This window comes from Oryctolagus cuniculus, chromosome 4, assembly GCF_964237555.1.
Source record: "Oryctolagus cuniculus chromosome 4, mOryCun1.1, whole genome shotgun sequence".
Classification (NCBI taxonomy): Eukaryota; Metazoa; Chordata; class Mammalia; order Lagomorpha; family Leporidae; genus Oryctolagus; species Oryctolagus cuniculus.
In genome coordinates this window covers 96,249,290-96,276,344 of record NC_091435.1, presented here as the reverse complement: position 1 = coordinate 96,276,344, position 27,055 = coordinate 96,249,290, and the positions used below count along the sequence as shown (strand labels likewise).

Genomic DNA, 27,055 nt, shown 5'->3' with positions numbered 1-27,055 from the left:
TGATGCCGGCACTGCAGCTGGCGGCTTTACCTGCTATGCCACAGTGCTGGCCCCCTACTTGTTTATTTTTGGTTTTGTTGCCTGTGCTTTGGAATGATATCCGAAATACCATCACTAACACCCATTTTATGCACAAGAAAATGGAGGTATGGTAAGGTCATACAGCTAGTAACTATTCTAAAAGCTTCATATCATTCGTCAAAATAACCATTGTGGACATCCGTTCTGTGAAGCAATAGGTTTCTTAATTTACCTTTTCTATTTACAGAAGGAAAATTCTGTGGAGTGAAGTGAGGCAAGTGGTCTTACAGAGACTAGATTTAAGAGAAGTTAGAATTTAGGGAATAACTTGGAGTTGACAGATGTTTGAGTGATTTGGCTCATCCATTTGACAGCCATTTTCTGAGCACCTCTTATTGGGCATAAGCAATGTTAAGTGATGAATATGCAAACTGAGTGAGACCTGACCCGTCTCAAGGAACACAGAGTCACTGTGGTGAGAAGACAACACAAACAACCAACAACCACAACACAGTGGGATAAGACCTGCAGCAGGGATCTGTAAAGAGGAGTTTATTTCTGGGTTCTCATGATGCTTCTTTAAAAGTTTTGCTCAGATGTAATCTAAAAACTGCTGCCCAGATGTAATGTAAGCTGTGACTGCTTTCCTTCCATTGGCTAAACGTATGTATGTCACAAGGCGAAGCCTCAAGTCAGTGAGATGGGGAAAAGAAACCACCTCACAGGAGGTAAGGAAGACCCTATGGCCATGGGTAGGGCTTCTTTTAAGGATGGAGACATGAACACTTGTAAATAATAACACAGGTTACCACAGCTGTGGCCAGAAGGCATCAGAGTCCTTTTGTTCTATTTGTTTTGTGAATCTTTTTTTTTTTTTTTAACTTTTATTTAATGAATATAAATTTCCAAAGTACAGCTTATGGATTACAATGGCTTCCCCCCCAATAACGTCCCTCCCACCCGCAACCCTCCCCTTTCCCACTCCCTCTCCCCTTCCATTCACATCAAGATTCATTTTCAATTCTCTTTATATACAGAAGATCAGTTTAGCATACATTAAGTAAAGATTTCAACAGTTTGCTCCCACACAGAAACATAAAGTGAAAAATACTGTTTGAGTACTAGTTATAGCATTAAATCTCAATGTACAGCGCACTAAGGACAAAGATCCTACATGAGGAGTAAGTGCACAGTGACTCCTGTTGTTGACTTAACAAATTGACAACTCTTGTTTATGGCATCAGTAATCACCCTAGGCTCTTGTCATGAGCTGCCAAGGCTATGGAAGCCCCCTGAGTTCACCGACTCTGATCATATTTAGACAAAGCCATGGTCAAAGTGGAAGTTCTCTCCTCCCTTCAGAGAAAGGTACCTCCTTCTTTGATGACCCGTTCTTTCCACTGGGATCTCACTCGTGGAGATCTTTCATTTAGGTTTTGTTTGTTTTTTTTTTTTTTTTTCCCCAGAGTGTCTTGGCTTTCCATGCCTGAAATACTCTCATGGGCATTTCAGCCGGATCCACATGCCTTAAGGGCTGATTCTGAGGCCAGAGTGCTGTTTAGGACATCTGCCATTCTATGGGTCTGCTGTATATCTCACTTCCCATGTTGGATCATTCTCTCCCTTTTTTATTCTATCAGCTAGTATTTGCAGACACTATTCTTGTTTCTGTGATCCCTTTGGTTCTTAGTCCTATCATTATGATCAATTGTGAACAGAAATTGATCACTGGGACTAGTGAGATGGCATTGGTACATGCCACCTTGATGGGATTGAATTGGAATCCCCTGGTATGTTTCTAACTCTACCATTTGAGGTAAGTCAGCTTGAGCATGTCTCGAATTGCACATCTCTTCCCTCTCTTATTCCCACTCTTATATTTAACAGCGAGTGGATCAAGCTTAATAGTGGAAAATATAAATTCACCACATTCTATTGACTATAACTCAGTTGTACTATATCTAACTACAAGGGATGCTGGGAAATGCCATCTAATTGTGTGTCCAGGAAGAAGGGAAAAGAAAGGCATTTAGTTAGCATCTAGCCAGTTTCTGCCTCATGGGGTAATATCTAAACAAACTTTTGGAAGTTGGGGAAAGTTTGTCACACAACTAAGAAGGGAAGGGCATTCTTGTTATTCATTAATAAAATATAAGGTTCTTCCAGAAGTGTTTATTTTGATGCCCAAAAATTGAAATCAGTGCTCAGTTCTTTTCATTGCACTCATTTTCTGTGAACTTTTTATTGATCCTTCATATTTGTTGCCTACAGGTACAGTAACAGGTATTTTAGACATGGAGCTGAATAAAACCTTCAAGAAGTTCCAAATTTTTTCAGTACTAATTATGTACCAGGTTGTTTGCTAGTTACTAGGGATATGCAAATGGAAAGGTAAAGTATCACAGGGAGACTGTTTAAAGAAATAATGTTATAACAAATAACTGTTAAAATAGAAGTATGTATAAATGTAGGGAGTTATCTAAAGTGAAAAAAGTCAATTCCAAAAGATTACATATTGTCTGATTCTATTTCTATAATCTTGAAAAGATAAAATTAGAGAATTGGAGAACAGATAAGTGGTTGCAAGAGTCTGAGGAAGGGCTGTGGTGGGAGAGTATGGCTGTAAAGGGCAACACTACAGATCTTTGTGTTGATGGAAACGTTCTGTTTCAAATGTGTTGGTGTCAGTATCCTGGTTGTAACGTTGTGCTATGGTGTTTGCAGTGGGGGAAGCTGGGTAAAGGGCACAGGGCAGCTGTGTTTTATTTCATACAATTACATGTGATTCTGTAGTTATTTCAAAAAGTTTAAGGAAGTGAAAATCTATAAAATACATTGATTTGGGGCTCCATATTGTCAGTGAATAGGTCTAGATGATTCTGAAAATTTATATTTTTAATTAAATGATAGTAATGTTTATCTAGTTTGGGAAATAGGGTAAATCTGACTGTAGACTGATACATCACTTCTCTTTCTTTGTCTCTCCTGTATTTCTATAGTGATGGGTATATGAGGATAATCAAAAACTTCAAAACTTCAAACCACAACCTTCCTCAAATAAGAAATAATTTTATATGTATATCAAGCTGTAGTGATTTTTTTTTTCTTTAAGTCAAACACTCCTTTAAGAATTTGATGGGAGCTGGCATTGTGGCATAGAGGGTAAAGCCTCCACCTGCGACACCAGCATCCCATATGGGTGCCAATTTGAATTCTGTCTGCTCCACTTCTGATCCAGCTCCCTGCTAATGTGCCCAGGAAAGCAGCAGAAGCTGGACCCAGTACTTGGACCCCTGCACCAACGTGGGAGACCCAGAAGAAGTTCCTGGCTTCTGGCTTCTGTCTCAACAGCCTTAACTGTTGCGGCCATTTGGGGAGTGAGCCAGCAGATGGACAAACTTTCTGTCTCTTATGCGCGCGCTCTCTCTCTCTCTCTGTAACTCTGCCTTTGAAATGAATCTTTTTAAAATAATTTTATGAAAACCTGAGGCCTACTGCCCAGCAAAAGGCACATAAACCAAAAAATTACATATACAATTTCAGGTGTTGCACTAATGTCTTAAACTTTCTTAATAAACTTCATAACCTTGGGTTAAACTTACATGTCTTCACTGAATTTCCTTTTTCCTTTCTAACACCTATTCATATATCTACTCAAATTACTAAGTTTTTAATTTTTTTTAAAGATTTATTTATTTTATTTGAAAGTCAGAGTTACAGAGAGGCAGAGAGAGAGAGAGGTCTTCCATCCGCTGGTTCATTCCCCAGATGGCCACAATGGCTGGAGCTGTGCCAGATCTAAAGCCAGAAGCCAAGAGCTTCCTCCTGGTCTCCCACACAGGTGCAGGGGTCCAAGGACTTGGGCCATCTTCTATTGCTTTCCCAGGCCATAGCAGAGAGCTGGGTCGGAAGTGGAGCAGCCAGGACTAGAACCAGCTGCCAGCACTGCAGGTGGCAGCTTTACCTGCTATGCCAGAGTGCCGGCCCCAGTTTTTATTTTTTAACTTCTGAAATAATATACTTTAAGAAAGTTTGTACTTCATCCTGTCCTTCAATTTTTTTAAATTTATTTTAATTTATTTATTTTGACAGGCAGAGTGGACAGTGCGAGAGAGAGAGAGAGAGACAGAAAGGTCTTCCTTTTTTTTTCCGTTGGTTCACCCCCACAATGGCCGCTGTGGCCAGCACACTGCGCTGATCCGAAGCCAGGAGCCAGGTGCTTCCTCCTGGTCTCCCATGCGGGTGCAGGGCCCAAGTACTTGGGCCATCCTCCACTGCCTTCCCGGGCCACAGCAGAGAGCTGGCCTGGCAGAGGAGCAACCGGGACAGAATTTGGCGCCCTGACCGGGACTAGAACCCGGTGTGCCAGCACCGCAGGTGGAGGATTAGCCTAGTGAGCTGTGGCACTGGCCCTTTTCTTCAATTTTGAGAGAGGATTTCTATGGTCATAGATGGCAGCACAGCTTTCTGGGAAGGTAAATGGCTCCTTTTGGATTAGTTTTAGCAATTCCTGTATCTGGGTGGCAGAGACACAGGTATCAAAAGCTAGCAATGCTTCTAAATTTGTTTTTTAAGACCAGCAAACTTGTGAGTTTAGTTTACAATGTCCACTTAGTTGTACACTAGCGATTGATACTGTTTTAATATGTATTCATCCTTTGTTTTCTTTGTGGACAGCTATCAGTGGACACCCTGCAGTTTCTGCTCTTCCTATACATTCAGCAATTAAACAAGGTCTCCCTGAGGACATCTTTGATTGGAGAAGAGTGGCCTAGTCCCAGAAGTAGACCTCAGTCTCCTGACCTGACTGAAAAATCAAATGGTCATAATAAGGTACTATTTGTATCTGATCTCTTTGTCTGAAACAGACAGTTTGTAAGGGGGATAGTTCACCTTCATTCAAAGTTATCTTTGGGGGGGGGGGGTAGGCATTTAGCCTAATGCATGGGTGAGGACTGTCTAATCTGCAGACCATATAAGACTCACAAAATCATTTGATCTCGCCCTGCCAAGGCAACCAGAGGTTGGACTCAAAATTCAATAAATCTATAGTAGGCTAATTTTTTTAAAAATTTATTTTATTTATTTGAAAGACAGAGTTACAGAGAGAGGCAGAGCCAGAGAGAGAGAGAAAGAGGTCTTCCATCCACTGGTTCACTCCCCAAATGACCGCCACGACCAGAGCTGAGCTGATCCAGAGCCAGGAGCCTCTACTGGGTCTCCCACACGGGTGCAGGGACCCCAGGACTTGGGCCATCTTCCACTGCTTTCCCAGGCCATGGCAGAGAGCTGGATCGGAAGTGGAGCAGCCGGGACTCAAACTGGGGCCCATATGGGATGCCGGAACTGCAGGCTGGGGCTTTAACCCACTGCGTCACAGAGGTTAATTTTTAAGTTGATAATTTTGTATGACCCACGAATGATGTAAGTGTCCAAATGGTCCTTGGCAGAAGAGTTTCCCCACTCCTGGAGTGCTTAAGATGGCTATCTTGCACATTGTAGTACCTGGGCTTGATACCCAGCTCTGGTTCTTGACTCCAGGCTCCTACTGATGCAGAACCTATGGATTGTCCAAATAATTGGGTTCTTACCACCAAAGAGGGAGACCTGGATTGAGTTCCTGGCTCCTATCTTTGAACCTGGCCCAACCCTAGCCATTGTGGGCATTTGGGGAGTGAACTATCAAATGTGAACCATTCTTGCACTCTCTCTCTCTCTGCCTCTCATATAAGTTTAAAAAAAAAATTAAAAAGCAATTATGTTTGGGTTCTTTATATAAGCCAGTAATTTAATGGTTTGTTTATTTTTTGCTTTTTACTATTTTTTCCTAATTATTAAACAAAATATGTACTTTCTTAATCAAATTAGAGAAGTGATTTCAGTTCCTTCACTGATATAAAAATTGCTTAGGAAAACATTCATAGTATTATATTAGCATCCCCATTTTTGCAAATATTAATAAACTTGAATCCACTTAAGATAGTATGAATGGGAAGATGTAGTATTTGCAAAATTTATTTAAATCTGAAAATTATAAAAATTTCTTCTCATAATACTTAGTCATGCTTAAATAATTTATATGCTGTAACAATCCAGAAGTTCAATTTAACTGCCTCATGTTTTAAGTTTCAAAAATACTTTACTGTGTTTTTCTTTCTGTTTTTGTCAAGAAAATCAAAATGTGTTTACTTGTTTTGTAGAAGTATTTTAGTATGTGCTGGCTCCTTAAAACTTTTATGGCATTCAGAAAATCTCTTTGATTTTTTTTTTTTTTTTTTTTTTTGACAGGCAGAGTGGACAGAGAGAGAGAGAGACAGAGAGAAAGGTCTTCCTTTTTGCTGTTGGTTCACCCTCCAATGGCCGCTGCGGCCGGCGCACTGCGGCCTGTGCACCGCGCTGATCCAATGGCAGGAGCCAGGAGCCAGGTGCTTTTCCTGGTCTCCCATGGGGTGCAGGGCCCAAGCACTTGGGCCGTCCTCCACTGCACTCCCGGGCCACAGCAGAGAGCTGGCCTGGAAGAGGGGCAACCGGGACAGAATCCGGCGCCCCGACCGGGACTAGAACCCGGTGTGCCAGCGCCGCAAGGCGAAGGATTAGCCTAGTGAGCCGCGGCACCGGCTTCCCATCTCGCTTTTCTTCATAAGTTTTTCTCTCCTTGGCCCTTAAATTCTGTTGTTGCCCCATGATTTTTCCTGTCACAATCTTCTCTTCTCACTTGATGTAGTCATTCAGTATCATTCTTTCTGTTCCTGTGACTTCATCTGTCTCAGTGACTCCCAAGTTTGGCTCTATCCCAGAGATCTTGCCTCTTATTTTTACCATTCATATAGAGGCCCATAACTATTCCTTAAATTCAGAATGTTCCAGTCTAGATAGATGAAAGAAATCAGTCACTGCCTACTTTATCCACACATAGTTCCTGCTGAATGGGCACTGTTAATAGATGATGGTTTTTTATTTTTATTTTTTTTAAGATTTATTTTTGTATTTGACAGGCATAGTTTACAGAAAGACAGACACACATATCTTCCATCTTCTGGTTCACTCTCCAAATTACTGCAACAGCTGGAGCTGGGTTGATCCGAAACCAGGAGTTTCTGCCGGGTCTCCCACATGGGTATAGGGACCCAAGGATTTGGTCCATCTTTTGCTGCTTTCCCAGACACATTAGCAGAGAGCTGGATGGGTGTAGAGCAGCTGAGACCTGAACTGGCACCCGTATGGGATGCTGGCATCACAAGTGGCAGCTTTACCCGCTACGCTACAATGCTGGCCCCCGAAAATGGTGTTTTGAGCTAAGGTAGCCTGCATTCACATAGAGTTCTACCTCTTAATAATCACATGACTTTAGGCAAGTTTGTTAACTTGTCTAAACCTTGTGTAAATGGGAAGACTATTTAAATAGCCATGATAATTCAATCCTATATTAAGTTGGGGACTTACTGCATAGTAAGCACCAGTAAATGGTGACTCTGCTTTGTACTATGGCATGATTTCTCCCAACAACTGATTGGATCAGGGATGGAGACTTGAGTAGAGTGGCCTGTTCATTGCTGTGTATTTGAAATTACATGAAGTCTGATCTGAAATGATGTGGAGCAGTCAGTCCTCAGGAAAACCAAGTTACCAGTTGGTGATGGATCCTTGAGCTGAAAACTCATGTGGTATTAGCGCCAGAATTGCTGCTATGCTCATAAGTCACCTGGAATTATGAGGGGTTAGAAACTGAGGTAATCAGAAAAGCATAAGCTGCTTGTCATCAGAGAAAAAGAAGAGAACAGAACAGACATGAAGAGAGATCCTGGATCCTGAGAGAGAACCCAGTGCCAGATGGCTTTCCAGTTCCAGTTCTGCCCTGTTTTTCAGTTTGCCATTTTAACTTCAGCTGCTATGTCCTGGCACACTTCCTGTACCCCACTTGGGACTTGCAGTTCTCTGAACGGAGCAGCTGCTTTTGTTCCTGTGCACTGTAGTATATGCTGTTCCCTGTGCCTGCGATGCTCTTTTCCTTGTCTGTTTGCTTGACTGCCGACATCTGTCAAGCATCTATTCAGGAACGATGTTGTAGTGCGGCAGATGAGGTCACTGCTTGGGACGCCTGCCCCCCACGGCAGCACACCAGCTTGACTACTCCACTGCAGATCCAGCTCTCTACTAACATGCCTGGGAAGGAGCAGATGATGGCTCAACCGCTTGAGTCCCTACCTCTCGTGTGGGAGATCTGGATGGAGTTCCTGGCTTCTGTCTTCAGCCTGGAACAGCCCTGGCTGTTGTGGCAGTTTGAGTAGTGACCTGACAGGTATAAGATTCTCTCTCTCTCTCTCTTTTTCTCTCTCTCCCTCTCTCTCTATCTTTGCTTCTCATTCTGTCATTCTGTCTATCAAGTACATGAATAGGTAAATCTTAAAAAAAAAAAAAAAAAAAAAACCCTGTTCAGACATAATTTTCCATGTGGAGTTAGTTGTTCCTCTCATGCTCATAGAACATCTTTACAGATCACTACTGCGGGTCTTATCCCTTTGTGTTGTGGTTGTTTGCGTTGTCTTCTCACTACAGAGACTCTGAGTTCCCTGAGGACAGGTCCCAGGTCTCACTCAGTTTGCATATTCATCACTTAACATTGCTTATGCCCAATAAGAGGTGCTCAGAAAATGGCTGTCAAATGGTGAGCCAAATCACTCAAACATCTGTCAACTCCAAGTTAATCCCAAAGTTATGCTTTTCTTAAATCTAGTCTCTGTAAGACCACTTGCTTCATTTCACAGAATTTAAGCTTCCTTCTGTAATTAGAGAAAGTAGGTTAAGAAATCTAGTGCTTCATTGAATGAGTGTCCACGATGGTTAGTTTTATGTTTGTTTTGAAGCTTTTAGAGTAGTTGCTAGCTTTGTGGCAAGTTTATTAACCTTCCTATGTCTTTGTTTTCTAATTTTTATAGTGGGAATGATAATGGCATCCATTTAGGATATTTGTTAAGATTAAGTATGTTAAAGTATGTGTAACAATGCTTGACACACATTAAGAATTACTTACTACTTTTTAGTTAAACTGGGAAGAGAATCTATACCTATCTAACACACAAAAAGATTTATATAGCCACTTAAATTCTATTTTGGGCATGAAGCAGAGTAAAAATACAAAATAGTTAAAATGTAAAGATTTTAGATCTCTTGGAATCTCTTTGATCTGTTAACAGTGCTTTCTTTTGATTTTTTTTAGAATTGGAATGATTACAGTCACCAGGCTTTTGTCTCTTACCATCTGTCAGATCTCCTTGAACTGCTTTTAGATCCAGAACAACTCAGTGAATCGTTTCATTCGACTCATAGTAGTCTAGTCTCTCGGGAAGGTGTCATGGCACTGAGCTTTCTTATTGAAGGTACAGTAAGAGGAGCCAGGAAGATCTATCCACTTCATGAACTTGCGCTGTGGCAACCGCTGCATGCAGAAAGTGGCTTCTCAAAGATCTCTAAGACTTTTTCTTTCTACAAGCTGGAAGCCTGGTTGAGAGCCTCTTTGACTGAAAATCCATTTGGTACATCTGCTTGCCTCAAGTCTGGAAAGAAATTGGCTTGGGCTCACCAAGGTATTTTTAAATATTTTAACTTATAGTAAATTGAATGACAAGTTATGGAACCTAGGGCTTTCTGTTGTATTAAAGGTCATATGTCTTCTGTAGGAAACCTAAAAACACTATTGCTATAAAAGAGGAAAATATCTGTCTTTTACGTGACTTTCTCTGCCAAGGCAGCCACAGTCTCATGACAGTTGATTTGTTAGTCAAGGTCCTTCCGGTTGTAGTTAACACAACTCCAACTGCAGTCAGTCTTGTCTTTGCTTTACTTTTCTCTTTTCTGACTCTCTGCTTCTCACCGCCATGTACTCACTCACTTGAGGATTTCTTGTTTTCCAAACAATACAGCAGAATTTGGCTATTCCACAGTAGCAACTTCAGAGAGTTGGTGTGGAGATGAGGTCTTGTTAGCTACATAGACACAGAGTAGATGTTTCTAAGTTGGAAATTTAAATACACAGTAGAGGGAATCTGACCATGATTGCCTGTTAGTTCCTTTCCTGAGAGTCCAGTGGTGGCTAGGTAGGTGAGCTCAGATGTTATGTTTGAAGAGAGGAAGGACTGGGCACACATTTCTTTGGTGCCTACACTCTTGAGGCAAGTGTCAGGCAAAATGAATGAAAAAAAAAATACTATACCAGAATGCATTTCTATAATCTCTGAATTTCAAAGATAAAATAAGCTTCCATATAAATGTAAAGGAAATCAGTTTTGTGTCATAATTTTATAATGCCAAGAATCACCATCTAAAGAATCTTAAAAAGATTATAATCCAAAAATTGTATATCCAGCCAACTGTTGTACTAGTGTAAAGTCAAAGACTTTCCATAAAATATGGGAAAGATTATATAACTCTTTAAAAAAAAAAAAAAACCATTTATTTAGTTGAAAGAGCTACAAGAGGCAGAGGCATAGAGAGATAGAGGTCTTCCATCCGCTGGTTCACTCCCTAGATGGCTATAACAGTTGAAAGCTGCGCCAATCCAAAGCCAGGAGCCAGGAGCTTCTCCCGCGTCTCCCATGAGAATGCAGGGGCCCAAGGACTTGGACCATCTTCCAGTGCTTTCCCAGGCCATAGCAGAGAGCTGGATTGGAAGTGGAGCAGCAGGGACTTGAACCAGCGTCCGTATGGGATGCCGGCACTGTAGGCAGTGGCTTTACCTGCTACACCACAGCAATGGTCCCTACATAATTCTTACTATTAATAAGAGAATATATGTCCAAGTGAGTTTCTGAACATCCTTAGGGTAGGTGCTAATGGGAAAAAAAGAAAAAAAGGATATTCAAACTCAAGGATTATAATAAAATGTTAACAGTGATAAGTAGTAGGATTACAGATGATTTTTATCTTCTGGTATTTCCTACAATATTCATGTGTTAACTATATAATCATTTGTGTAACTTATATATATTTTATGTAAGTTTATATAAAATAAACTTATAGAAATCATTTTAAAAGAAAACAATATTTTAAAATTATTTTTAATATTTATTTATTTATTTGAAAGAGTTACACAGAGAGAGAAGGAGAGGCAGAGAGAGAGGTCTTCCATCTGCTGGTTCTCTCTCCCAAATGGCCGGAGCCACGCCAATACAAAGCCAGGAGCCAGGAGCTTCTTCCGGGTTACCCACATGGGTGCAGGGGCCAAGGACATGGGTCTCCCACGTGGGTGTAGGGGCCCAAGCACTTGGGCCATCTTCCACTGCTTTCCCAGGCCATAGCAGAGAGCTGGATCGAAAGTGGAGCAGCCGGGGCTTGAACTGGTGTCCATATGGGATGCCAGCACTGCAGGTGGTAGCTTTACCCCTTATGCCACAGTGCTGGCCTCAAAATGATTTTTTTATTTTCTTTTTTAAAATTTTTTTCCCGAAAGGGACCTTTTATTTAAGGAATACAAACTTCATTCATTTTATAAGTACAACATTAGGAATATAATGATTTCTCCACCATACATGCCCTCCTACCCACACTCCCACTCCTCCTCCTCCTCCTCACTCTCCCATTCCCAGTCCCATTCTCCTCTAAGATCCATTTTTAATTAACTTTATACACAGAAGACCAACTCTATACTGAGTTGAGTTCAACAGTTTGCACGGAAGAAAAAAAGAACCATTCCTCAACAGTTGAGACAAGGGGTGTTCATAGTCATTGCATCTCAGAGTTAATTTCACTTCCTTTTTTTTTTTTTTTTTTTTGAGAAAATTAATTAACTTTAAGAAGCACCCAAGAATTATACATCTATGTGAGCACTTAGACATAACTATAACTTATGAGACATAAGAATATCCTCCATTTAATATATTAAAAGAAAGTTAGTCCTTGAGAACAAGTTTTATTAATTAAGGAAGCACCTAAGAAAACAAAGAATGGAGTTGGACACTTAGGCATAAGTAAAACTTATGAGACATAAGAGTATCCTCGGGGCTAGTGCTGTAGCATAGCAGGTAAAGCTGCCGCCTGCAGTGCCAGCATCCCATATGGGTGCTGGTTCGAGTCCCAGCTGCTCCACTTCCAATCCAGCTCTCTGCTATGGCCTGGGAAAGCAGTAGAAGATGACCCAAGTCCTTGGGCTCCTGTACCCACGTTGGGAGACCCAGAGGAATCTCCTTCCTCCTGGCTTTGGATCAGCACAGCTCCAGCCAACTGGGGAGTGAACCAGTGGATGGAAGACCTTTCTCGCTCTCTGCCTCTCCTTCTCTCTCTGTGTAACTCTGATTTTCAAATAAATAAATAAATCTTAAAAAAAAAGAATATTTTCCACTTAATACACTAAAACAAAATTATCCTTGAGAATAAGTTTTACTGTTAACTCTCATAATACAACTCTTTGAGGACAGAAGTCTTGCATGGGAAGTTAGTGCACAGTGACTCCTGTTGTTAACTTAACAATTAACACTTTTGTCAATGATCACCCAAGGCTCTTGACATGTAAAATTATTTTAAAAGAAAGATAACAGCATACTCATGTGACTTCCCCGCATTTGGCCAGTACTGTTCACTAGGGGGTCCAGTTCACTAGGGGGTCCAGTTCACTAGGCTTGGAGTGCAACCTGTACATGTTTTTTTTTTTTTTTGCATGTTGGTTTATGTAAGACAGTGTATTAGGAAGAAAATAATAATCCTTGGAATAAACATGTGGACTCAAATAGAGCTCATGGAATGATTTGGGAAGTAAACAAGGGAGGTATAAAATTCATATTATGGCGACCTGGGGAGGTTATTATGGTTGGACTGACAAAAGTAAGCTATCTTGGAGAAGATTTGGAGATGGGCCAGTATTGCCTCTTACCAGCAAAAGGACCTCAGACACACATTACATAACTTGAGGGATAGATATGAAAACTATTCTTTGTGTTTTTTTTTTTAATATTTTATTTATTTATTTGAGAGTCAGAGAGAAACACAGAGAGAAGAGAGGCAGAGACAGAGAGGTCTTCCATCTGATGGTTCACTCCCCAATTGGCTGCAACGACCAGAGCTGCACCGATCTGAAGCCAGGAGCCAGGAGCTTCCTCCGGGTCTCCCACGTGGGTGCAGGTGCCCAAGGACTTGGGCCATCGTCTACTGCTTTCCCAGGCCATAGCAGAGAGCTGGATCAGAAGAGGAGTTGCCGGGACTAGAACCAGTGCCCTTATGGGATGCTGGCGCTTCAGGCCAGGGCGTTAACCTGCAGCGCCACAGCGCCGGCCCCTGAAAACAGTTCTTAGCTCTACAGGCAATCTTTAATGGATTATAGATTTAAAGATTATTTTGTAACAAAAATTATGAAATGTTATAAATATACAACAAAGGGAACAGAGAATAATATAACAAACATCTGTTTACCCAAAGCCTAGGCCTAAATTTTTATTTCTCCATGTATCACATTTTCAGACATGGGTAAGTATAGACATGTGTAACCTTCTATGGTTATTTTTCTTTAATTTGAAATGATCTCATTTATTTTCATGTTTTCTTAAATAGTTGAAGGTACTGCCCGAAGAGCTAAGATTGCCTGCAATACTCATGTGGCCCCTAGGAGGCACCGCATGGTGGTGATGAGCCAGGTTTGCAAACAGACATTGGCCAAGAGCTCAGATACTCTGCTGGGGGCACATGTGAAGATTCACCGCTGCAATGAATCGTTTATATATCTGCTTTCTCCCTTACGGTAGGCACGGCCTTCCTAGTGTTGTGATGCTCTGACGTGTCTGTGCTAGCATGAATGCTTTTTTGGCTACCAGTGAATATTACTTAAGTCAGTTTTTTTTTTTTTATCTTTTTCTCATGCAGAGTAATTTACCTCATCTTTTCATTTTTCAGATCTGTGACAATTGAGAAGTGCAGGAATAGCACCTTTGTCTTGGGCCCTACAGAGACTGCTCTTCACCTCTACAGCTGTGACAATGTTAAAGTCATTGCTGTTTGCCGTCGTCTTTCCGTCTCTTCTACAACAGATTGCATCTTTCACATTCTGACGCCTACACGCCCACTTATTCTCTCTGGAAACCAGAGAGTAACATTTGCCCCCTTTCATACCCATTACCCGATGCTTGAGGACCATATGGCCAGGACTGGCCTTGCTACAGTGCCTAACTATTGGGATAATCCAATGGTCCTGTGCAAAGAGAACAGTGACACAAGTGTCTTCCGACTCTTACCACCTTCTGAATTCTATGTATTTATTACTCCCTTTGAAATGGAAGGGGACACAACAGAGATACCTGGGGGTCTCCCATCTGCATATCAGAAAGCACTGGACCTAAGAGAACAGAAGATTCAAATCTGGCAGAAAACCGTGAAGGAGGCTCATTTGACAAAGTGAGTGTTGTCTAGAAGTAGTAGTTTGTATTTTATGTGAAATTCCATAGGAAAACAAATTAATCTGCACATTTTTGTAGCTGTACTAAAATAATAAAAAGATATTATGTATCTTTTGTTAAGACTTGAATATCAGCCCAGTGTCCTTGGCAGTGTTGGTTTGGGGGATGGGAACGAGTGGATATTCAAGTATTAGACTCCCTTTAAAAAAGCTTAAGTTTAGTTGGCAGATGTCAAACTTTGATGAATTTCTGATGAGCCAAACCTACTGTTTGATGGATGATGAGTGAAAAATATTTATTTTAATTGGATCCTTTTTATGTTTATTACTATAAAGAGAACAGATTTCATGTGTTTCATAGGTACAGTTCCAAGAAGATACTTCCCTCCCTCACATCTCCTCCCCTCAATTTCCCTCCTTCCTCCTTTTCTTTTTTTCTTTAATTTTTACAAGGACACGCTTTCAATCTGTTCTATAATCAGGCTTAATTCACCACTAACAATAATATTCAACAAGTATTTTTTTTATTAGATTTTAGGTTTAGTATTATTCTTTGGCTAGCTGTGTCTATATTGTAGTGGAAAGTACTCAGATTTAGGAATTAATATTGACCCTGCCACTTGCTGTATGACCCTGAGTATGTCGTTTATCCTCTCTGGCTGTTCATTGTGGTGTATGTTAATGTATAAGTATATTTTCTATCCAATTAGATTAATGTGAAGATTTAATAAGATAGCATAGTAGTCACGTTTGTGTGTTTAGTGGTGTGTGGTGTGTACCCCACTATGTTTAGTTATGTGAGTGAGACCCTGTTTAGTGATGTGTGTCAGACACGACTTCTGGATGAGATTGTTTACCCAGAATATTTGAGACCTGGTCTGTTAAGATTAACTTCATCTTAAGAGAAATAGTAACTGAAAAATATCTTGATCTAGCCATAGTATCTTCTGTATGTTTTTTCTTAGCTTTGTTCTCATCAAATAGATTAAAGAATAAAAATGTATTATGTGGTAAAATAATAGCATTTAGATTCCTTGCAACAGTTGCTACTTGGGAAAAAAATATAAAGATCATTAGCAGTCATAATACATGCTTTACCTGGAAGTCCATTGTTGTAATACTGCTAGTATTGTTATAAACATTCCACCTGGTCTGTAACCTCACGGATTGAGCTACCAAGACATTATTGCTATGGATTAGTTATTTTCATTCCAGCATGTCACATAAGGACAATGATGATAATAATAGGTAGTAGGTGCAGAGCACTTAGTATGTGCCAAGTACTTTGCTAAATACCTTTTAGTACTAACTCACTTATTCTTCAAAACAATACCCTGTTACAAATGTAGAAGTGAAGAATGGAGAGATTAATGCAGGAGTCAAAAATTTTGTAGGCCGGCACTGCGGCTCAATAGGCTAATCCTCCACCTACGGCACCGGCACACCGGGTTCTGGTTCCGGTCGGGGCGCCAGATTCTGTCCTGTTTGCTCCTCTTCCTGTCCAGCTCTCTGCTGTGGCCCGGGAAGGCAGTGGAGGATGGCCCAAGTGCTTGGGCCCTGTACCTGCATGGGAGACCAGGAGAAGCACCTGCCGGCCGCAGTGGCCATTGGGGGGTGAACCAACAGAGAAGGAAGACCTTTCTCTCTGTCTCTCTCTCACTGTCTACTCTGCCTGTCAAAAAAAATTTTTTCTTTTAGAAAATGCATATTATGAAGAAAATCTATGCATGATTTTCAAATTCATTTTTGTACCAAAATAAATTTATTTTTAATTCCAGAATAAACTTTTAATTTCATTTTTCCAGACTTTTTGAAGTTCCCTCATACTTTACCCAGAGTCGCACAGGGGTCAGGAGTCACACCTGCTCAGCTTGATCCTTAAATGCATCTAGTGTCTTAATTTCTTTCAACTTAATTTCTTTATTGTTGTATCATGTCAAAAATTTATTAATATTATAATATTATATAGATGATCATTGGGAAAAATTTTAAAGCAGTTCTGTTGTTCCAAAGGTTTTTGTACTTAGATGCATACATCTTCCACATGTGAAAAGCATACACACATGTGTAGAGTGTGGCATATGGTAAAGAGTAACAATAAATGTTGTCTCTGCATCAGTGCTGTCAAGCAGTGAGATCCATGAAGACACTAGAAACAATGAAAGTTGTCAGCCTCATTAACCAGGGAAGGGTGACTGGTTGTTTTTGTGCTTTGGACCTCACAAAAATTACTTTGTCCAGACTGAGATGGCATTGCAGAGTGGTTTGGTTCTTACCTTGGTGTATCATCATCCCAGAATGGCCTTGTCTGATGTTGGTGCTGTAATGAATTGTCCCAGGCCATGTCCTCACTACAAAGGCCTATTAGTAGTACTAAGCTAATTCCTGGCAGTCAGGAGCTACTCTTCTTTGTTCTCTTGCTAACTATGCTGGAACTTCAAAAAGTTTATGAAGAAACTGAATTAAAAGGTAAATATTTTGGTGCAAAAAAAGGGAAACATGTTTTTGTTTTTTTTTTTTTTTTTTTTTTTTTTTTTTTTTTTTTTGACAGGCAGAGTGGACAGTGAGAGAGAGAGACAGAGAGAAAGGTCTTCCTTTGCTGTTGATTCATCCTCCAATGGCTGCCGCGGCCAGCGTGCTGCGGCCAGCGCACCGCTGATCCAATGGCAGGAGCCAGGTACTTATCCTGGTCTCCCATGGGGTGCAGGGCCCAAGGACTTGGGCCATCCTCCACTGCACTCCCGGGCCACAGCAGAGAGCTGGCCTGGAAGAGGGGCAACCGGGACAGAATCCGGCGCCCCGACCGGGAATAGAACCTGATGTGCTGGAGCCGCTAGGTGGAGGATTAGCCTAGTGAGCCACAGTGCTGGCCTCGTATTTTCATAATATATCTTTTGAAGACCTCTATATTCTCCCCTTTTAGCCTTTGTAATTTTTGTTCTGCTAGTAATCCTTGTCAGATAATCGTTTAACTTCTTCATCTCTTCAGTCATACACCTCTGCTCACCCGTCTTCTTAGAGAAGTTTTTGTCCATTCTTTGGCCAAAATAGCATCCAGATATTCCCCCATTTCCTTACCCTGCTCTGTTGTTCTCCAAGGCACTTACAGCTACTTTATTTTGTATCTTTTGTTTATTTTACTTGTCATTTTTCTCTACCGAAATATCTGGTCCACAGAGTGAATGGTGCCCTCTGCAGCTATGCAGTATCAACCTGCTTGAATAGGAGCCTTATTTCTTTTCTTGACACATTTGTCCTGTCAGAACAACCAGCACTCACTTGGTCCTGAGTGCATATATGACAGTAAGTTTATAAAGCAGGCATTGTATCTGACCATATATTTTCTTTGTGTGTGTGTGTGTTAGTCCAATGTATTCTGAGCACAGCAAGAACAAAGATAACTAGAAAATAATTATTTAACATTGTCTCATTAAAGCATCGAGTAGTCACTTGGAGTAAAATTTATTTGAATTAGTGTTTTTATATTCTTTTTGCTCTACATTGAAATTTTAGGGATCAAAGGAAGCAGTTCCAGGTTCTTGTGGAGAACAAGTTTTATGAATGGTTGATTAATACGGGACATCGCCAACAGCTGGACAGCCTTGTGCCCCCTACAGTAGCCTCCAAACAAGCTGCAGGATAGGACTCCTATGTCAAAACACAGTAAGCATTTCTAATGTAGCCACTTCAGCCAGATTCTTCGGGGGAATCCTTCCAAGCCTGTACACACCAGTGCACAGGATATTATGTTACCAACCATTGTTAGATTTCTTTCTACCACTCCAGTCAGGGTACACAGATTATTAAATACTCATATTTACCATATTATAGTGAAACCAACAAGAATATTCAGGCAGAGTTTATAGAATTTTGAGCAAATATGAGTATGAAGTGTTACTTTTTTTTAAGATTTATTTATTTCTTTGAGAGGCAGAGTTACAGACTGAGAAGGGAAGACAGAGATGAGAGAGGTCTTCCATCTGCTGGTTCACTCCCCAAATGACCGCAACTGAGGAGCTGGGTGAAGCCAGCAGCCAGGTACTTCCCCTGGGCCTACCACGTGAGTGCAGGGGAACAAGTACTTGGGCCATGTTCCACTGCTTTCCCAGGTCATTAGCAGGGAGCTGGTTTGGAAGTGGAGCAGCCAGGATTCATATGAGATGCCGATGCTGCAGGCAGAGCCTTACCTACACCACAGTGCCGGCCCCAGAGTGTTAGCTTTTGTGCTTGACGTAAGTTGTACTGTCTAAAGATACTACTTTCCCCCTCATACAGCTTTACATTTTATTCCCCCTCTGTAATATATCTTTCTTCTTTCCCAGCTGCCCCGGAACAATTAGTGAATTTGCTGATCTTTGTTAATTGCACATGTAAGTGCAATACACTAGAATTGATTAAATTAATCAAGACTGTGCTGTGTCTGAGCGAGTGCAAACAAAGGAGCTCCACACATTGATAACATTTGGTGGTCCTTTATTGCCGGTGGTGGAGAGTGGGCTCATGCCCTAAAGAACTCTCGACCCTGAAGCCCAAAGCAACAGGGTTTATAAAGGCAAAAACCACAAAATCGGGAGGGGAATTCATGGTTGCTAGGAACAGGGGGGAATACATTGTTACCGGGGTCAAGCTGACCTAAAACCTATGCAAAACTTGTATCAATTATAATCTTGACAATACCAGTTACAATCTTAACAATTCCAATTATAATCTTGACATTAATCTAGGTATTGATTTTAATCATATGTAGGACATAGACAAATTACATTTTTATCATTAACCCAGGTGCAGCCTATCCACTTCCAAGCTTGAGTGATCATGCTGGGGGTTTCTATGCTCTGCCAAGTGTGATGTAGTGGACTGCTATTGTCCAACTGTTTTAGATCATAGTTTCAGACCAGAGTCTCATGGTGTGGGGGGGCATCTTCCCAGAATGGAGTCCCTACTGTCAAGGTGCTACTTCAACTAAAAGACCATGTATTAAAAAGATGAGAACACAGAAACAGACATTTACTTAAGTTTTATCCAAATATGTGATATTCATTTTTTTTAAAGATTTATTTATTTATTTGAAAGAGTAACACAGAGAAGGAGAGGCAGAGAGAGAGAGAGAGGTGTCTTCCATCCACTGGTTCACTCCCCAACTGGCCGCAACAGCCAGAGCTGTGCCGATCCGAAGCCAGGAGCCAGGAGCTTCCTCCAGGTCTCCCATGTGGGTGCAAGGGCCCAAGGACTTGGGCCATCTTCTGCTTTCCCAGGCCACAGCAGAGAGCTAGATTGGAAGTGGAGCAGCCGGGACTCGAACCAGCGCCCACATGCGATGCCAGCGCTGTAGGCAGCAGTTTTATCCGTTAAGCCACAGCACCAGCCCCGAGGTAGTCTTTTTAAAAATAGAAACTACTTACTTTGCTGTTGTAAAGTATTTTTAAAGACTAACAGTTTAAAAACAAAGTACATAGGGCTGACTTTGTGACCCAGCAGGTTGCCTCTGCTTGCAAGGCCTGCATCCCATATGTGAGTGCCAGTCTGAATCCTGGCTACTCTGTTTCCAATCCAGCTCCCTGCTAATGTGTCTGGGAGGGCAGCCTAGGATGGCCCAAGTGCTTGGATCCCTGCCACCTAAATAAGAGACCAGAATGGATTTCCTGAATCCTTGCTTCAGCCTGGCCAAACCTGGCTGTTGCAGTCATTTGGGAGTGAACCAGTAGATGGAAGATCTCTCTCTCTGTGTCTTTCCATCTCTCTCTCTCTCTCTCTCTCTTGCTCTGCCTTTCAAATAAAGTCCCTTTAAAAATTAATTAAAATAAAAACAAAGGAAATGAATAGGTAGTAGATCATAGAGAAATATGGACATAAATACTTAATTTTAAAATTAAAGTTACTGTTTTTTGATTGGCAGGGATCAAAAACTGGTGGTACACACACTTGCAAGATATTTTATCCACTGGGGGAAGTTTAAATGTATGTTACCTCTTTAGGGGCCAGTTTGACAAAATCAAAATTAAAAATACCAATACTCTTTGATTTAGCAGTTTTACTTCTTAAAATTTATTTTATAGATATGCTTATGAATATAAAAGTCTGCTTAATTTATAATTTTTTAAATTGATAGATAAAATTGTACCTTTATTCTGTACAATGTGATGTTTTGTAATATATACACACTGTAGAATGCCCAAGTCAGGCTAATTAACATATGTATTACCATAAATAATTGTCATTTTAATGGTGAGAATTTTTAATGGTCATTTTGAATGATGAGAACATCTACTCAGCATTTTTCAAGAATACAGCATACTGTTATTAACTATAGTCACCTTTTCTACAGTAGGTCTCTTAAACTTATTCCTCCTATCTAACTGGAATTTTATAACCTGTGAAGATCTATTTTTAAACATTGTTCATTGTAGCATCTTTTAAAATATCTGTAGACTGAAAACAAGCGGGATGCGCCTCCCTACAGGCTTGGTGCCTGATGAACTGATTTCATCTGTGTCACAGAATGTACCTTTAAGAAAAATAAAGTGTATCTGTATGTGCTGATACTGAATAATCTCTAAGCTTAGGAGAATAATTAAAATGTTGCCTATGTTTTGAAAAAATAGGGATCATCATAGACATTTATGTGCCGATTATGTGCCTAAACATTTCTCAAAGGATATAAAGAAATTGTAAATGGAATTTGTCTTTGAGGAATGAGTTTGGGTATGTAGGGTGGAAGAAAATGTACTTCTTTTTTTTTTTTTTTTTTAGATATTTACATAATATAAAATTGGCCTTTTTAAAAAGAAAAGATTTATTTATGTATTTATTTGAAAGGCAGAGTTGCAGAGAGGCAGAGGCAAAGAGAGAGACAGAGAGGTCTTCCATCCACTAGTTCACTTCCCAAATAGCCACAACAGCCAGAGCTAGGCTGATCCAAAGCCAGGAGCCAGGAGCTTCTTCCGGGTCTCCCACACGAGTGCAAGGGCCTAAGGACTTGGACCATCTTCTACCCAGGCCATAGCAGAGCTGGATCGGAAGTAGTGCAGTCGGGATGCAAACTGGCACCTATATGAGACGGCAGGACTGCAGGCAGCAGCTTTACCTGCTATGCCGCAGCTCCTGCCCCCTAAAATTTGCCTTTGAAGGGAAAGGATTTAGTGGCTTTTAGTAACTCACAAGTTTGTGTATGTAGTCTTTGCCATTAATGAATCCAGAATATTTTTATTACCCCCAAAATAAAGGCCATCCCCATTCTAAAACTCCTAATATAGATATTTCATGTAAATGGAATGAATCCTCCAGCGTCGTGTTTTATGACTAGTTTATTTCATTTAGCATGTTTTCAAGGTTCATCCATGTTGTAGCATGTGTCAGGACTTCATTCTTTTTCATGGCTGGATAATATTCCATTATATGGATCTACCACTTGGTTTACCTGTTCATCAACTGACAGACATTTGGATTGTTTCTATTTTTCAGCTATTATGAATAATGCTGCTTTGTACATTTGTGTACAGGCTTTTACTTATTTTTAAACATTTTATGTATTTGATGGGCAGAGAGAACTTCATTAACTGGTTAACTCCAAAATGCCTGCAACATCACGGCTGGACCAGGCTGCAGCCAGGAGCCCGGAACTCCAGCCAATGGCAGCGGCCCAAGCACCTGGCCATCTTCCACTGCCTTCTCAGGCACTCAGGAGCCGGTTTGGATGTCAGGCAGCTGAGATTCAAACTGGTGCTCTGATAGGGAATGCTGGCCTCGCAAGCGGTGGCTTAACCTAATGTGCCACAATACCAGTCCCTGTGCACATAGCTTTGTATAGACATATATGTGCATTTCTCACGGGTATATACCTAGGGATAGAACTGTAGGGACACATGTTTAATATTTTAAGGAGCTTCAGTTTTCCAAAGTCTCAAAAAGACATTCTTGTTGTTTAAATATTATTTATTTTTAAAGTGTATCTTTATTTAAAAAAAAAAAGCATTTCAATGTCTAGTCGGTATAAGAACTAAGAATCGAACTAAGAATTGCAGATCTGTGGCAGGCATTTGGCACAGCAGTTAGGATACCACCTGCGATACCTGCTGATGTGGGGTAGGCGGGTAGGCAGTGTAGGTCTGCTGAGCCGGAAGATGCTGCAAGCCTCAAATGCAGTTCTGTCCTCCTACTTCTCAAAATGCCCCCTTTCCCGAGATGCATCTGATTCATTCAGATCCTAAGGGGGACCCCATGAACAAATGGATATTTAGCTCCACATGGGACTTGCGGATGTGCCACGTAACTCCCAGGTGGCTTCATGCTTGTACGGGCACCACCCCCCTTCACAGAAGTGGCCAGCTACTGGGAGGAGGCTGTCTCTTCTGCAGCAGATCACTGCCGCAGGTGCTGCTCAGGTGCCCTTTCTCTTCCCTCTCCACCCCTCCTCATTTTAGGCCGTCTGGACCACTGCCCATTCACGATGGGTACTTCTCTGTGGGGGGCACCCCATGCTCGCATGTATAGGTGTGCTCACTTTCTCACCTTTTAAATAAAATTTGTTCTCAGTTTTTGTAACTTACATTTGTCTGTACTCAGAATGCCTGACTTGGTGTGAGACAAGAACCTGGAGTGAAATTAATACACCCCATGCCCACATCCCCACCTCCCACATCAGAGTGCCTGGATTTCAGTGCCAGCTCTAGCCCCCAACCCAGTTCCTGCTGACGTGCATCTTGGGAGGCAGCATGTGATGGCTTAAGTAATTAGGTTCCTGCCTCCCATAGGAGAGACCCAGATGGAGTTCCCAGCCCCTGGCTCGGCCCTGGCTGTTAAGGACATCTGTGGAGTGAATCAGCACATGGGAGCTCTCTGTCTGTCTGACTCTGCCTTTCACATAAACAAATATGTATAAAATGTTAAAGCTGTGTCTTCACAAAACTTAAAAAATTACAAATCTGAAAACTGTAATTTTAAGACATTTTAGTTTAATTCTGCTAGCTTGCCAATTAATGTGACACTTAGAAAAAAGAAGTATATTGGGTCAGCACTGTGACATAGCAAGTTAAAGCCACTGCCTGCAGCACCAGCATCCCATATGGACACCAATTCACATCCAAGCTGCTACTTCTGATCCAGCTCCCTACTAATGCACCTGGGAAAGCAGCAGAAGGTGGCCCAACTCCTCGGACTCCTATACCCACGTGGGAGACCTAGAAGAGACTCCTGGCTCCTGGCATTGGACCTGCCCAGCTCTGGCAGTTGCGCCATTTGGAGAATGAACCTGCAGAAGGAAGCTGTCTCTCTGTCTCTCTGTCTCTCTCCCCGCCCCGTAACTCTGACCTTGAAATAAGTAAATGAATCTTAAAAAGAAGAGAAAGTTAACTTTAAACTTTCTGTGTGTTATCATTCTAAACTATTATCTGACCTTGATAGTTTATGTGATTTGTAAACATAAGGTTTTTTTCCTTATTACTTATATGAAGACAAAAGAAAGTGACTAATATTCATTTTTCTTTTTTCTTTAACTTCAGGGCCCTAAAAGCAGAGGATGAATGGAGGACGGTGTTCTCATCTGAGAACTAAATGGGGACGATGCTCTTCCTGCTCAGGAGACTTCAAGGGTGTTTTCTGTTTCAGTCATTTCCTTATTGCCATTCCCTACTCAGTTGTTACTGTTCAGGTTGAATTTTAGCTCAGTTTCTGACTTTCTAGTGAACATATTGCTTACAGAACATCAGAACACTCATCTTTGTGATGCTAAACTGATAAAGTTGATGAAGGCAGCCCCATAGTATATATGTTAATATTAATGTAACTATAGGTTTACAAGTGTATTTATATTTTAATTTGTATTATGAAAGGATTTCTTCCTTTCTGGAGTCAAAAAGGGTTTTTTAGTTCTTTGTAACTACTTAAAAGGAAATTACTACTCTGAAAAAATACTTATAATGAAAGTATGATTTGTTGGTATTTGAAAATAGCAGAGATAGTTTTATACAAAGATATTTTAATCTTAAAGTATGAAACTTAATGGAATTGTGTAAGGTCTTTATTTTGTATTTCCTGTTTCAAATTTTTAATAAACTTGAAAAAGTAGTTTGCTCCTTTTAATAAAAAAGATTTTTAATTCTCAAAACTTTTCAGTGTCATTCTGTGACATTATATGAAGTAAATTTTACGTTTGATTGGGTAAGCCTGTTCTTTCAGATAAAGGAAATATGATCAAGTTAATGAAATGAAATCTGATTGTTGGATAACATTGATTCGTATACTTGGACATTTAATTAGTAATTATATCAAAAAAGGGCTGCTGTTTCTAAAGTGAAAATTATTCCTCAGAATATTTGTTAATTCTAACTGAAATTTTTAGTTTTTATTTTCAGATGAAATTCAAGCAATCAGAATTACCAAATAAACACTGGAATGCTATGTGTGTTTTGGAAATTGTTACATGTTAATGAAATTTATTATATTAACCAGATGCTTTTTTTTAATAGAAATTCAGAAAACTAAATAGGTGTTTTGTTTCTTAGGAATCCTCATATCTAGGCATATTTGCCAAGTTTTGAATTGACTATAATCTTTTTTTTTTTTTTTTTTTTTTTTTTGACAGAGTGGATAGTGAGAAAGAGAGAGAGACAGAGAGAAAGGTCTTCCTTTTTGCCGTTGGTTCACCCTCCAATGGCCACCGCGGCCGGCGCGCTGCGGCCGGTGCATTGCGCTGATCTGAAGCCAGGAGCCAGGTGCTTCTCCTGGTCTCCCATGGGGTGCAGGACCCAAGCACTTGGGCCATCCTCCACTGCACTCCCTGGCCACAGCAGAGAACTGGCCTGGAAGAGGGGCAACCGGGACAGAATCCGGTGCCCTGACCGGGACTAGAACCTGGTGTGCCGGTGCCGCAGGCGGAGGATTAGCCTAGTGAGCCGCGGCGCCGGCTTATAATACATCTTACAGATCTCCCATTTGTAAATATATTTGTTGTATAGTTTTTGTTAATAAAAACATGAGGAAGATACCTTTGAATAGAATATACTTGACCAGGAAAATTAAAGTGGAGAAAAGTTGATTTGTTGTTTCTTTGAGTTTACATCAGATGTAATCTCATTCCCAGAGATATACATGTATCAAGGTCTAAAAGATGTTCTTTGAACAGGAGTCAATATGATATCAAGGGCAGGAAAGAATACCAAATAGGAAGCAAGTTGTGCTTAGCTAACCCTTTGCAAATTCAGGAGTTCTTTAGTACTCTGTCTTTCTACATACTGTGGTAACCTTGTGGATTTGAGTTCTTTCTCTCTCTCTCTCTCTTTTTTTTTAAATTTGTGTTGTGAAAGAACAGTTGTAAGAATAGGTCAGTTGGGACTGGCGCTGTGGTGTAGCTGGTATAGCCACTGCCTGCAGTGCTGGCTCCCAGCTGGTTTGAGTCCTGGCTGCTCCACTTCCAATCAGCTCTCTGCTATGGCCTGGGAAAACAGAAGATGACCCAAGTCCCTGGGCCCCTGCACCCATGTGGGAGACCCAGAAGAAGCTCTTGGCTCCTGGCTTTGGATCAGCTCAGCTCCAGCCATGTGGCCATTTGGGAAGTGAAGATGGAAGATCTCTTTATCTCTCTCCTGTCTCTCTAACTCTGCCTTTTGAATAAATAAATAAATCTTTAAAAAAAAAAAAAAAAGAATAGGTCAGTGAACTTCCACATACCCTTTGTGTAGATTTACCAGTTGTTAACATTTTGCCATACTTTACCACTCTTCTCTAGGTTGTTTTTTTTTTTTTTTTTTTTTTTAAATATGATTGAAAGATCTTCCATCTGCTAGTTTAATCTCCAAATGGCAGCAGCAACCAGGACTGGGCCAGGTCAAAGTCAGGAGCCAGGAACTCCATCCAGGTCTCCCACATGGGTGGCAGAAGTCCAAGCACTTGGGCCACCATCCACTGCCTTCCCAGACACATTAGCAGGAAGCTTAATTGGAAGCAGAGAAGCCAGGACTCAAACCAGCACTCTGATATGGGATGCTGGCATCACAAGTGGTAGTCTGACCTACTGCACCACGAAGCTTCCCCCTCTATATGGTATTTTACTTTTGTTGAACAATTTGAGAGTAAGTCTCAGACATTTTGGATCTTTACCCTAAATATGTTAACATGTATCTCCTAAAATCAAAGATAGTCTTTTACCTAGTCATACCAAGATGATCAAATTCAGGAAATTAAACATAGGTATAATAACATTCTATATAGACCATATTACATTTTTTTTTTAAAGTTTACTTGAAAGGCAGAGAGACAGATCCATCTGCCGGTTGACTCCCTTTATGCCCACAAAAGCTAGGGCTGGGCCAGGCTGAAGCCAGGAACTCACATGGGTCACAGTGCACCTAAGTATTTGAGCTATCACCTACTGCCTTCCCAGGTGTACGCTGGCAGAAAAGTGGATGCAGGAGTGGAGCCAGGTCTTGAAGTCAGGCACTCCACTATGGGATGCTGGCATCCCAAACAGTATAACGAGTATGCCTAACGCTTGCCCCTAAAATTTTTTTCTAATTGTCCCAAAAAAGTCCATTATAGTGATTTGTACCCCAAACATAAGATCATGCATTACCTTTTGTTGTCAAAGTGTTCTTGCCTTTGGAACATTTTACTTTTGTCCAGAAGTAGGTAGAGGGTAGTCGGTAGTCTTTTGACTTACTAAAGCTT

The 27,055-nt window shown here is 40.9% G+C and overlaps 1 protein-coding gene across 2 annotated transcripts in view; it reads left to right on the top strand.

Annotated features, from left to right (window-relative positions):
* TBCCD1 (TBCC domain containing 1) overlaps nucleotides 1–24,497 on the top strand; it is a 34,815-nt gene extending 10,318 nt beyond the window's left edge. For both annotated transcript variants that reach the window (XM_070072455.1, XM_002716459.5), the window contains exons 3-8: nucleotides 4,699–4,854; nucleotides 9,239–9,605; nucleotides 13,558–13,744; nucleotides 13,897–14,394; nucleotides 17,909–18,058; nucleotides 23,893–24,497. In XM_070072455.1, the coding sequence (XP_069928556.1) occupies nucleotides 4,699–4,854; nucleotides 9,239–9,605; nucleotides 13,558–13,744; nucleotides 13,897–14,394; nucleotides 17,909–18,038 (1,338 nt within the window). In that variant the 3' untranslated portion in view covers nucleotides 18,039–18,058; nucleotides 23,893–24,497. The remainder of the gene's footprint in view (nucleotides 1–4,698; nucleotides 4,855–9,238; nucleotides 9,606–13,557; nucleotides 13,745–13,896; nucleotides 14,395–17,908; nucleotides 18,059–23,892) is intronic.
* Nucleotides 24,498–27,055: the final 2,558 nt, after the last annotated feature.